This window comes from Chaetodon auriga, chromosome 10 (genome assembly GCF_051107435.1).
Source record: "Chaetodon auriga isolate fChaAug3 chromosome 10, fChaAug3.hap1, whole genome shotgun sequence".
NCBI classification, from domain to species: Eukaryota; Metazoa; Chordata; class Actinopteri; order Chaetodontiformes; family Chaetodontidae; genus Chaetodon; species Chaetodon auriga.
The window spans coordinates 8,524,551-8,537,502 of NC_135083.1; the positions used below are offsets into that span (position 1 = coordinate 8,524,551).

Sequence of the window (12,952 nt, forward strand, 5' to 3'; positions counted from 1 at the left end):
CTGGAAAATAACGATACCACTCACAGAGCCGGTCCTAGTGGGACTTTATCACATCGAGCAGACTCTCTACGAGACTATCTGTGTTGTGCTATACACCTTTGTTGATTTCTGAACAGTATCGAAGCATTTTGTGTACGTTTGACTTTATCGTAGACGACTCAAAATGGCTGCGTAGTCGCTATTTTTTTCCCCGATACCCGCAACAGCTGCCCCAGCGCACAGAGACACAGCAGTGATGTTTGTCTGGATGTCAAACTCCTGAGAGCGCCCATCATCGTTTATCAGGTTACATAAATGTTTTGCACCACTGTGCGCAAGCCTGTTCATGCCACAGGGATGTATGTACCTGTGGCAACTTCTTATAAATTTCAGGGAAATGTTATCAAAATAATTGTCAGAATACAATTCCTCACTCTGTACAAAAAATGTTGCTAATAATCATAATTATGATAAATATCAGACATCATAAGACATGAAACACTCATGACAGAGACTTACAGTGAATTACAGGTATGCCATCACCAGGTGCGATTAAGTCTCAATCAGTGGGCGTGGTTTCAAGTCACCTGTGGGCGCCTATAAATTGTTTCCGGTCGCTCCGGCTTGAATGCTGGAAGTTCACTTGAGGTCTTGTATTGATGTGTCCATTCTCCAGCCATGAGTTCAGCAAAGCCATACATTGGCTGTAAAATTGGCTTAATTTCAAAAGCCCAAAACCGTTATGAGGGAATTTTGTATACAATTGATAAAGTAAACTCCACAGTAGTGCTGGCAAAAGGTGAGTGGTGTAGGCCTCTGCTTGACAGCCTGTCAGCATATCCTGAAATAAGATGCTTTTTGCTGAGATTTTTAAAAAAGAAAACAAAAAAGCGGCACAATTTCTTTGTTTGCTCAATCAAACATTTGATCTCAACTAGTCAAGTGTTTTGGAACGGAGGGACGGCCCACTGACCGACCAACGCCACCCAAAGATGACATCTATGAGTACATAACTTTCCGGGGAAGTGATATCAAAGATATCACACTGTGTGAACTCCCAAGATCTCACCACGGCCTACCCCCGGATCCTGCGATAGTACAGGTATGCATGAACTGCATGGCTCACACCCGACAGAACCTAGAAGTTGATGAAGTACATCCCTGATAATGTGTGTTGAATTGTTTTAACATTTGTTGTTAAGTCATCCAGTGCAGGTCCTTCAGGCGTTTACTCAGCTTGTGGACCTTTCAGCCCCCTAAGGATGCCGGCCTACAACCAGCTTGCTGCCAGCTCTCTACTTAATCAGCAGTATGCTGCAGCTCTTGGCCTTGGTAAGTCAATGAATGCTAATTTATTCCTGCTAAACTGAACATAAACCCACAGCATGAGTGTAGCTGAATACTTTTAAGTGATTTGTTAACATACAACAGTATCTGGTTGTGTTCTTCATGCAGGGCCTGTACTTCCAGGACTGCATCTTAGAAAGGGCCCCATGGTTGAAAAGGCTGTTCAAACCCTCCATGTGCAAAGACCTTGGCAGAGGAGAGGTTCGACTGTATCCCAGGAGCAGGAGCAGCGGTGGGAGAGAAGGAGGCCCCAGAGGACCAGAGGAGAGAGTGTCCAGGCCAGAAGGGGCACTGGAGCCACCAGTAAGCATTCAGAAATGCAGTAATGATAGGCAAAATAAAATGTCTGCGAACTGAGCTAAACGTGAAGTCTTGAAACCTTTCACAACTCTGTTGGGTGTTTTGGGGAATTCTGCATGTCTGTGCAAACCGAGAGTGATCTTAAAAGTGACTGTAAATGTTGTTTTTAAATTTAAGTGAAGTCGGGCCCAGCTATGCCCAGTGCTCAGTGGGAAACTCGGCAGCACAATTCTGAGAACAGGCCACCACCCAGAAGAAGACAAGGTAATTTTGAAACAGACAGGTTTGTAAAAGAGTGAAAATCTGATTTTTCTGTATAAAAATAACAAAATTGAGTCCTGTTAACATTCAATGCATTTGTTTTCAATGAATGCTAGGAGCTCGGAGGCGCTGGAACCGTGGAAGGGGCCAGCTGATGGTGGCTAATCTTCCATCTGCCACCCTTAAGTTTGACACAGACTTTGATTTTGATTCGTCAAATGCACAGTTTATTAAAGAGGAGCTGGAGATGGAGGTGCAGGACAGGGGGAAAGGTTGGTTCCTCAGTACAAGTGCTTTCGATTTAAGCAGAAACAATCTGAAAATCAGGAAAAGTGAAGTGAGACTGATTTCATTATCCAGTATATGGTTTGGGATGGTGACGAGATGAACACATGAGTTGAAAATCAGTCAATGTGCCTCTTAAAGACAGTCTCACCCAGCTTGGTCTTCCAGGGTCCTTACAGTACATGTGTCTGTCTGCAGATGGAATTCATGAGGTGGAGGAGAGAGAAAAAGAAGAATTGCACTCGACGGCAGAGGATGATCATCCCGGCCCAAAATGCTACTACGACAAAGCAAAGTCTTTCTTTGACAACATCTCGTCTGATAAGAAGTTCAGGTAAAACTCCCGGCCTTTTTAGCCTCATTATTCAAGCGCTTATTTCTCCTGTGTGTAGAGCTACAGGCTTGTGCCTCTTTTTGTGTCTACCCACGGTTTCAGACTAACATGGGCAGAGGAGCGAAAGCGCAATCTGGAGACTTTTGGGGTGCCAGGACGTTTCCTGAGAGGCCAAGGCTTCAGAGGTGGATATTCTAGACGAAGAGGTTCGGGCAATTCTCAGACTGTGTCCTCCTACAGAACCAGGAGCGGACAGCTGTGAAGGTCAGAGTTTGGTACCGAGGCACTGAAACAACCCCATCCTCCGATGATTGTTTCCTTTCTGTATAACAGATGGGACTGTGTTACCCATTACGACGAGCCAAAGCAGCTCTGTTGGCACCGTATGAAAAGCATCTTTTCTTGTTTGTTTTTTTCTCCCTGAGGCAGTTATCCTGCTTTCATATTGTCATGGTTGTGTTTTTATTTGTCGCCCCCCCCCCCCCATTTGGCTCCATTTTGAATATGGATGCATGGCTTACTGTATGTGACAAGAATTGTTTTCCCCCTTGTGTTTGCCAGATTTTTTTTTTTTCTTTTTTTTGTCAGTTAAGATGGAAGTGAATTAAGTTTGTTTTATTTTCTGCTGCTTGGAAAAATGTCACTCCTAAAGTATATTGGTTTCATATTTAAAGTGTCTGGCTTTGCCATTTGGATGCACTCTTCCTAATTTGTACATTTATTTCATTAACAAATGTCAACATAAAATGAACTGAACTTGAATGTGTTTAAAGGCTGAAGCTTTTGCATTGCTTCATTCTGTCATATTGAAGCAACAACTGTAACTAATGTAAAATAAAATGGAAATTGCTGATGCACTTAACTCTGCTCTGTACCTCATATTAGTCTGTGACATGTGCTTGTTGATCCTTATTCTGGCACAATATCAGTGTTTGGTATTAAGTTCCCTTCTCTTTTAATAAGGAGTTTTTTTTGTTTGTGATTGAACATGCTGTAAACGTTATCCAGTTATGTAGGCTACAACATCACTTCACATTAAAACTCTGCCGACGTCCCGTTAACCTGGGGAGGAAAATGCTCTGCTGATGCATGCTGACACTGCCACAAATACGGACACGAGGCTGTAGTCTCATAACGTTGCATTCAGATTTTTCTGAGGGTGCAAAAAAACAACTTTTGCAAACACTCTTCACAATTGCGAGTGACGCGCACAATGTGGACTGATTGGCTCTGATGAATCAAAGGATACCCCGTCTACAGTGAGGGAGAGTGGTAGGCTACTCACTGTCCGGGTTATACCATCAACTGAGGGAGAGGGATTTTCTCTTTTTGTCTAACGCTTTCTTATCTGTCTGTATTTTTTGCGCACAGATCACAAATAACACTTTCAGCCAAATGATGTGTTTAATTACATCCGGAGAAATCCACCGTATTCTAATTTTCCCTCCTTGATGACAGAGTTTGCCTTGTCACTACCCCCGTTTCTTGGCAATGGACAAACTATGTAACCAAACAGAGGGCTGCGCTCAAGATAATAAATATTAGAATAAAAGAAGCGCTTTTATTTCCCATATGACAACATGTCGGTGGCGTTTTCATCGGCGCGCCCCAGGAGTAAAGGGGAGGTGACACAGCAAACCATTCAAAAGGTAAAAAAAAAAAAAAAAAAACCTTGATGCGTCGCGACGCTTGTGGTTGAATATTCCAGTCTGGATGGGAGTGTGCGTCTCCGCGGATAGTGCGGTCAAAGTCGCCCGTGATGAGTATCAGAAGAAATGGCAACTGGTATCGTAACGTTAGAGTCAGCTGAAGGTGCGAACCAAACAAAGCCATGACGGTGATGCTCCACACAGGCTGCAGCGGCTCCCGTGTGGTGCTGCTGTTACTCTCGCTGCTTTTTCTCACCAATGATGCATGATTATTATTATTATTTTTTTTTCTCAATATGTGACATATATATCAGCTTTAGATTTTGCTACTTGTTTCCATGAATTTTTGCTGTTTTTAGTAGTTAGAGGTGCGAGTTCCCTGCCAGACGGCGTCTCATTAGGTTTTAATGGGTGTTATGGTCAAACGCTTTGTTGCAGACGCATGCTTAAGCATCCACTGAGAAATGCGTGAGAGTAGCAGGATGGAGGGAAACTGAGCAACGCAGGACAACCCTGAGCCCCATGCGTGCTCTTCAGACAGCTGCTGCTTTTATCCTCGACTGATCCGTCTGTACGGATGTTTCTGGCTTTAAACGCGCTATCCATCCTTAAGACAGGGACTTTGAAACGATGTCCTAATTAAAGCTGCTGTTTTAAATGGCTCCGTTATGAAAAGAAAAAAAAACTGACCCAGAATTCTTTTTTTTCTCTCGGGCTGGTTGAAGTTCTGAGAATCCAGGACAACATCACTGCAATGTCCTGATGGAGCGTATTTCAGATTTCAGTGTATAATTTACCATGCAGTGTGACTTGAGATAACTGAATGCTGTTTTGTTGTCTTTCAAAGATGCTGGATGAAAATCACCATTTAATACAATGCATAATGGATTACCAAAGCAAAGGCAAGACAGCTGAATGCACACAGTAAGTGTTCTTTTTTTTAAAGTCCCTGACTTGTAAATGTCATATTAAGGTAAGAGTGAGTGAATAAAGTCGTGCTTCTTTTCCTCTTTTTGACAGGTATCAGCAGATCCTGCACAGAAATCTTGTTTACTTGGCCACAATAGCAGATTCCAATCAGAACATGCAGTCACTACTACCTGCAGTGAGTCCTTCATGAGGTTGCAGGAACAACTAACACAGATTTCCCATCCTCATCAGATGCATTCTGCTCCTGCCATCCCATCACTTTCCTCAGCTTCTCTTTTTTAAGTATTCCTGATAAATCCATTTTGAGAACATAGTCTCAGCACAGAAGTAAACATTCACTTTTCATGTAGTTTGTCCACTCAGAAATCTGTATCAAACAAATATATTACCATTTAGAAAACAATATGGGAATCAATATGAAATATGGGCATAAGGACAGCAGTTTGCATGTACAGTCTTTCAATTATTGTTTAAATTTATTAAATATATTATTGCTTTCTAGCCTCCCAATCCCAACATGTCCATGGGTCCTGGAGGGATGGGCCAGAGTGGAGGACATGCTCCAAGCAACCTCAATGACAACATGGCACCGGGACTGCCCCCCACATCAATGATGCAGAGCCAGATGAGCAATGGTGAGACTCGAACACAAACGTGCATGTTTTCAGATGAACTCTGGCCCACATGAACTTTATTTTCCTCTCAAACCCAGACTTGGTGTGCACACATACTGATCCATCCTGTTGTTCCGTCCCCTGTCTTGAGCGCTCGTCTGATCCTGCTGCATGTCTGTCTGCAGATACAGTACCATGTCTTGTCTGTCACACTGTCTCTCTTCTTTATCGTCCAATTCCCTGCAAGAATCTGTGGGTTTATGTTCAGCTCATGGTCTGATGGTCAGATTTGTAGCTATGGGATTTTTGCCTTCTTTCTGTTTCTGATTAATTTTTACACCCATCATTAACGCTCATTACTCAATCCTTCTACTACCATGCAAGCTTCCTGTAAAGATGAACTGAATGTGGGTCCGTGATTAACATGCTATGGCACCACATGGGAACGTGGGCTGGCTGCTCTGACTGGTGCGTGTGTGTCGTCAGGCCCCAGCCATGCTCCCATGCAGCAGCAGTCTGGTCAGGCGCAGTCGGCTGTTCCCTCCGCATCCCTCAGCCTGCCAGCCAGCAGCTACGGTAGCTCAGCCTCAGCCTCCGGCTACAGCCACGCTGCGCCCTCCTCCCAGGGCAGCATGATCCAGGGCCCTGGGCCTGGCTATGGCTCTTCCACCTCTTCTTCCTCCACATCCTCATCCTCCTCTTCCTCCTCCCGCAGCAACCTCAACATGCAGTCTAACCAAGGTGAGCCAGGTACAGAGGAGACTAATTATCAGGAATTGGTCCGTTTTATGGAGAGGAATACTTTCAGGCTTATGAAGTGAACACACCAAAACACTGAGGGCTTGATCATTATAAACTATACTCTTAAGATGCAGTATGTCTCACATCTGATGCAAGATTTGGCACTTAGAGGAGGGGAGTGATGAAAGTAATGCTTTTCAAGTGTTCGTGGTGAGATAGTAAAACAGTTGGATGATTTCTGAAATACCTCTGAATGTGTTCATGAACGCCTCCTTGATCTTGCTAAAAACATTTGCTCACATGCATATCTGCACTCATCAGTCTGTAAACTCCCCCTTAGTCCAGTGGAACCATCAAGCAAACACATTCAGTTCATCGGAGAGGTGTCCTGCCTCCTCCCTTCTTCCTTCTGCTCCAGGCTTTACCCCTCTTAATCTCTGACTCCTGACCCTGAGATGCAGCCCTCCTCTCCCTGGATGTCCATGTGTATTTACTGTACCTCTGTTTATGCACTGACTTCACTGGCTTGGTTTGCATTTATGCTTCAGAGCAGCATCTTGAACTCATCTCCTCAAAGAGATTTTTCTTTTAGAGACCCCTGACTGCTACGGACCTCTTTTGGCTTTACCCTGTGCCCTTATTGCCATGGTCCTTTTTCTGCATTTGTTTATCAGCTGAATTCTGCACATTTCTGCCAGTTAGTTCTGAGAATGATGTGCGTGCTGCTGAATGCTAATGCTGGTTTGTGCATACAGTGTGTCTCTGTACATTAATGTATGAGATTTCTTCCCCCCATAATCCCACCTCCCTCCCAGTCTCTATGATGCACCAACAGTCTGCCACTCCACACTACTCCTCAGCCCAGGCTGGGGGGCAACACTATCAGGGACAGCAGGCAATGGGCATGATGGGTCAGGGCAGTCAAGGAAACACTATGATGTCTCAGAGACCCATTGGATCCTACCGCTCCTCACAGCAAGGTAGGTGGTAAGACGTCTTCATGCTAATTTGAGGTGGCAAAGGGCTCATTGTGGTTGTGTGTGTTGCATTTGAGTACTAAAACACAGAGATGAATGTGTGACTACAGTTTGGAACTGCTAGTCAACAGGTTTCCGTTATTTGGCTCTGGATGCCAGTCTCACAGTCTCCAGATTGATGGAAGTGCTAAGTTTGCTGCCAAAGTATTAGTACGTGCACAGTATCAGTTTTTGCTTTCGAAGATCATAACGTGAGAGTGATATTGAAGGTTTGCAAATGAGTCTGTCCCGGTCGCCTTCCTGCAACTTTAAGAAGCAGAGTGGAGATGTATTACTCGTGTCACATTAGGTTCCTGTCTCTGCAAATCACTTAGCTGGTGCTGTGTCAGCATGTGTCTAATAATAGCTCCATCCTGTCCTGTTATGTCTTTTGAAGGGTGTAGACTCGGCACGTTGTAACTCAGATATATAAAAAGGATGGGATACTGTTTCCAGGGCAACAGGCTGTCGCTGTAAGTCCTCATTCACCCTGGTACGCAATTATCCTTGCATGACTGGGTGAAGTATTTCCAGATAGATGTGTTACCGAGTTGTTGTGTCTATAGTTAAACTGGGTGACTTGCTCACCAGCCATTGGTCACGGGGCTTTTGCCAGGTCTCCTCTCTCAGCTGTGGCTCCTTGGTCATATCAGGAGTTAAGATGAAAATGTGTCTTTTTATGCTGCAGCTCATCTCTGTATTTGGAAATGTTAATAGTGGTTCATAAAGGAGACTACACTGTGCGTGGCTTTTTGTTCTGTTGGTTGGTCAGATAAAACTGAAAGGGAAGCAGTGGAATCTGGAGTTTCTGCACACCACCAAGCAGAGATCAGATTCTCCCTGATAACTGGCTTTCTCTAATCCTCAATTTCTCCACAAAAATTACATCTCAAGTGATTTGTCATGCAATTATTCATTGCAATTGCTCCACTTTAATCAGTGTTTCCAGAATTTGACTTGGCCAGAAATAGCTTCCTTCATTTTATTTCACCCATAAAAACTCATTCTACAGGACATAAGTTTTAAATCTAGATCTTTTTATGGCAGTTTTGCAGTGCATAACTAAAGTGCAGTGTTGTTAGGTCATGAAAACGAAACCGGAGACAGCACCAATGGCAACACATAAATGAAATGTCAGAAGAAACAAAATAAAACAAATGATGTCTATATATTTAAGAAGTACATATAATAATGTTATAAACAAAATTACTATAGCCAAGTAATTCACTCTGTTCCTAATTATTCATAATACCCTCATAACCACATGACGACTTCCAAGAAAGCTGTCTGTAATGTCGTCTGTTATAATCTTTTATTTTCCTCTGTCATTATTCTTAATACACACATATGCACACACACCCCTTGGGGTTGCCAAAATTGCCCAAGTGTCCTGGCATAGCCCCCTTAGTCTCCAACTCAGCATCCAATTGGTCCGGCCAACTGTTTAACCAATGGTGGTGTCGCCTGTCTTGCAGGATCTGCACAGCAGTACATGGGACAAGACGAATTCTACGGAGAGCAGTATGGACACACTCAGAGCTCCAGCGAGCCCATAAACCAGCAGTATTACCCTGATGGTAATCATGCACATCCATAAACTTCATACACGCAGCTCTCAAACACTCAAACCCCCATTATAGGACATGCCATTTCCTTTTAGCAGTATCCCTCAGGCCTGAGCCAGATTTCCTCCAGTGCTGAAGCTTCAGCTCTTCCTCCCAGTCATTTTTCCCTTATTGTGGGAGATGAAAAGTATTGAAAAAAAAATAAATAAAAGACTGACATTGGTCTCGAACTAGTTTCCTCCCAGTGTGTCTGTGTCCATACTGTCCCCTTTGGTGTGCCGAAATTTCAGATTTCAAGGAGTGTTATAGCAGTGTGTTGAGGAAAGAGTGCACACTTCCTCCAGGGTGTGTCTTTGTGCATAATATTGAAGTGGGAACCCTTGAAACTGTTGTTTGTGCTCGTCATTTTGTTGTTGCACATGTATGAAATAATAATGTTTTCTGGCTTCAAACTGAATAATATTGTCTCTTCTGCATGTAAGCGGGTTTTGCCTTTGCAGGGGAGTTTTTGCATGTGTTGAATCGTGCTCTCTGCAGGTCATGGGGAGTACTCGTATCAGCAGTCTTCATATGGTGAGCAAGGCTACGATAGGTCCTTTGATGAGTCCTCACAGCACTACTATGAAGGAGGTAACAGTTAGTCATTTTGTAGATATATTCTCCTGCAACGTCAGTTTGTCCAAATGTGCTAACTATAACTGCAGTAAAGTGCTACCTGACGTGTACCTGTGTATACATACCTCCAGGTAACTCTCAGTACAGTCAACAGCAGGCCCAGTATCAGCAGGGCTCTGGCCAGCAGCAGCCCTTTAGCCAGCAGCAGTACTCCTCTCAACAAGGCTACAGCGGACAGCCACAGGGATACGGTAAGAACAACTCATTCAACCTACTGAGTGCATTCAAAGAAACACACACACATTACAGATGAACTGAATGTAAGCCCTCTGCTACAGGTCCCGGCCAGGGTGGGTCTTCCCAGTATTCTCAGTATCAGCAGGGTCAAAGCCAACAGTATGGCTCCTACCGCTCCTCCCAGGGAGGCCCTGGAGCACAGACGCAGAGGCCCTATGCCTACGAACAGGTACGTCAAATTAGATCATACTCTCTCTGATTCTCTCACACTGGCTTTGCAGCACTGGTTTAGTTCAGCCATCTAACTATATAACCCTGATTGCCACAACAGGTGTTCATACCATTTTTTTTTTATAAATCTGCAAATCGCTGATTTACCTGAATAAAATGTATTTGACAAACTGTAGTACAGAGCACACACCCATGCAGTCTTTTTAATTATCACTGGAAAAAGAGAATTGTTTGACCAACTTGAAAAAAAAAACTTCAATTTCAACTTGAAAATGTCCTTTGGTGCCGTGCGTCTGGCTCACTAGTAACAGAAAATAAAATAACAAGTGAACAGTGCAATGTATGGAAAACCACCTAATCTCTTTGTGTAAATGGTTTTGCATTGCAGGGTCAGTATGGGAATTATCAGCAATAAGGTTCAGCAATGTTTTGCTGTTGGAAGAAAAAGGAACGGTTGAACTGTGGCGCTCTGGCTCAGCTGTGGAGTAGAAGATCTGGCTGCATCAGATTTGTTATCTTCATATTAATCATCATTCTAGCTACAGTAAGAATAATTAATCTAAGCATATGTGTTGCTTTCCTCATCTGTTTTGCTGGCTGCAGGGGGTGAAGGGCTACTGGCCACAAGAAGTCAGGGAGCTTGTAGACTCCAGGCAGTTAATGTAAAACCTTCCATATGGAATAAATAGGGTACTAAAAAGTAGCAGTAAAGTTATAAGATAAAACAAATTGCCTGTATCCTTCTCCTTCCTCTCTGTCGTAGCCTTTCGCTGGTCTTTATCCCCTGCTTTTAAAGCTTATTTTATTTTACCACGCTCTTTTTTAATTCTTTTTTTTTTTTTTTGGTGCAAAGAGCAGGTTGTGGTTTGTGAGACTTTGGCTATAAAAAGCAAATTAGCCTTGAGGGAAATGTTCCCTGATATTTATTTAATAGACAAGGTCCAGCTCTTGCTTTCATTCCTAGCCGAGACACTGTTGTATCTCACGATAAGGGAAGTTAATTTTATGAAGGTGAAAGCGTTGGTCCTCGAACCTGACTCGATCAGGGGGTTTGTCTGTGTTCGTCGAACTGTGCCGTGTTGCTGTGTGGTCTAACATTGTGTGTCTTCACTCGCTACATATGTCTTACTGAGGTCATAGACACAATAGATAGCTGACTGATCCAGACTTAAAAGTGTGTAGTCCATGATAATCACACATCGTGGTCGTGTTTTTGACGCTGTGTTTTCAGTGGCGTTGCCCTGCACAGACATGTCGTGAACTGCGCAGAGTTCAGAGGGGGTCACACCACTCTGACGCCATTCAGTAATGATATTACATGAAAACATATTGCCACTTTGTCTGCACTTTATTTTGCAGTGGCAGTCTATGTATTGTCTGATATTTTGTATTGTAGTGCAATTCAGGCTGTTTTTAACGAATGATCCTCAAAAAGCCAAAGTAACACAGGAACAGAACAGTAACGGGTCCCGCACCTCTGCTTCAATAAGTGCAATACACTCAGTCAGTCATGTTGAGGTTGGTTCTCACGGTGAACTCATGCTGTATTGTTCGTAGTTTCTTGACATACAGTGATGGCAAAGACTAGGGCTGCTTTGTTTAATGTCATTAAATGTTATGTTGCAGGTTTCAACTGACACGTCATGTTTAAGGAAATTATTTTCTGTATTTATTTCACCTGATTTTGTGAAGTTTTTCCCCACAGATGTACCGCTGACTGCTTCAGTATTCTTTTTTTTTTTTCAGTGAAAACTTATACCATCATATTTTGTATTAGATGAAGAAAGTAATGTTAAAAACGAGACAAGATTTAGATAAATGTACATGTACAAGCACACTTGCCTTATTTTACATATGTATTTATGTTACTTCATTAATATCTATCTATCTATCTATCTATCTATCTATCTATCTATCTATCTATCTGTCTATCTATCTATCTATCTATTTACAAGATGGGCATATACTATGTTATTTATTTCTTGATTTATTTATTCATAGGAAGTCACACAGCACCTCTGGTCATTTCACTAATCACTCTTTCTTGCAGTTTGAGCAGTAATAAGGATTATTAGTGTGACTGTGAGGGTCCAGCATTGCAGTGAATTCAGCAGTAACTCAGCTTATCAGTTAGGAGTTGCAGTCATTTTGCAGAGTTAATCAAGAATGGGAGATACCTGGCTGTCAAACAGCTAAATAACTATGTACCACTCAACAGTGACAATCACAGGCCTCTCTATACTACATTGATTTTTTATCAGTGTTTCATTTTACTGGGAACTGAACGTGTATGGCACATCTTTTCCAATTCCATGTAGTGTGTCATTACAGGTGTGGGTGATGCGACTAGTTTGTGTGTGTGTTTGCATGTGTGTGTGTGAGAGAGAGAGACAGAGAGAGAGAGAGCGACAGACAGAGAGAGAGTGAGTGAGTGAGTGAGAGAGTGAGTGAGTGAGAGAGTCAAGTTTGGTGTGCATAATCCAAATATGAATGTTATCTACTTATCTATTGTAAGACTGCATTGCCTGATCTTTTCTGCTGTCTTTTGTTACTGTTTGTTATATAAAAAATAAACTGACATTCACCTTTTGCATGTCTGTATTTTGTGTATTTATTGAGGAAATGTCAATGATAATGGCATGATGATGATGATGATGATGATGATGATTATTATCAGTCTTTGTATAATTATAGTATGGACAACATCTGCACTATTTTAGTATTTTCTGTTTTCAGGTCATTTGTGCACTGGTTAGAGGTGTTAATTAAAATTGTCAGATTGTCCGACAAAATATGCTACAAAACAAAATTCTGTACTTTTAAATGAATGTTGCCTCTGTGAAGTGTT

General features: G+C 42.6%; 2 protein-coding genes across 5 annotated transcripts; both read left to right on the plus strand.

Moving 5' to 3' along the window:
• Positions 1-657: 657 nt before the first annotated feature.
• lsm14b (LSM family member 14B) lies at positions 658-3,362 on the plus strand. The gene is made up of 8 exons (XM_076741638.1): positions 658-778; positions 918-1,081; positions 1,182-1,311; positions 1,435-1,629; positions 1,804-1,890; positions 2,004-2,159; positions 2,371-2,506; positions 2,609-3,362. Exons 1-8 carry the CDS (start codon positions 658-660, stop codon positions 2,766-2,768), a joined length of 1,149 nt encoding a protein of 382 aa, XP_076597753.1. The 3' UTR covers positions 2,769-3,362.
• Positions 3,363-3,993: 631 nt separating this feature from the next.
• On the plus strand, positions 3,994-12,693 carry LOC143327157 (calcium-responsive transactivator-like). 4 transcript variants are annotated; one of them, XM_076741374.1, is made up of 11 exons: positions 4,004-4,155; positions 5,003-5,079; positions 5,176-5,260; positions 5,588-5,720; positions 6,186-6,440; positions 7,256-7,420; positions 8,932-9,033; positions 9,559-9,651; positions 9,768-9,887; positions 9,975-10,102; positions 10,493-12,693. In XM_076741374.1, exons 1-11 carry the CDS (start codon positions 4,087-4,089, stop codon positions 10,517-10,519), a joined length of 1,254 nt encoding a protein of 417 aa, XP_076597489.1. In that variant the 5' UTR covers positions 4,004-4,086; the 3' UTR covers positions 10,520-12,693. The 4 variants fall into 4 exon arrangements, with proteins under 4 accessions (XP_076597491.1, XP_076597489.1, XP_076597492.1 ...); XM_076741375.1 differs by lacking the exon at positions 4,004-4,155 and adding an exon at positions 4,185-4,318; XM_076741376.1 differs by lacking the exon at positions 8,932-9,033 and having other exon boundaries at positions 3,994-4,155.
• The last annotated feature ends 259 nt before the right edge of the window (positions 12,694-12,952 follow it).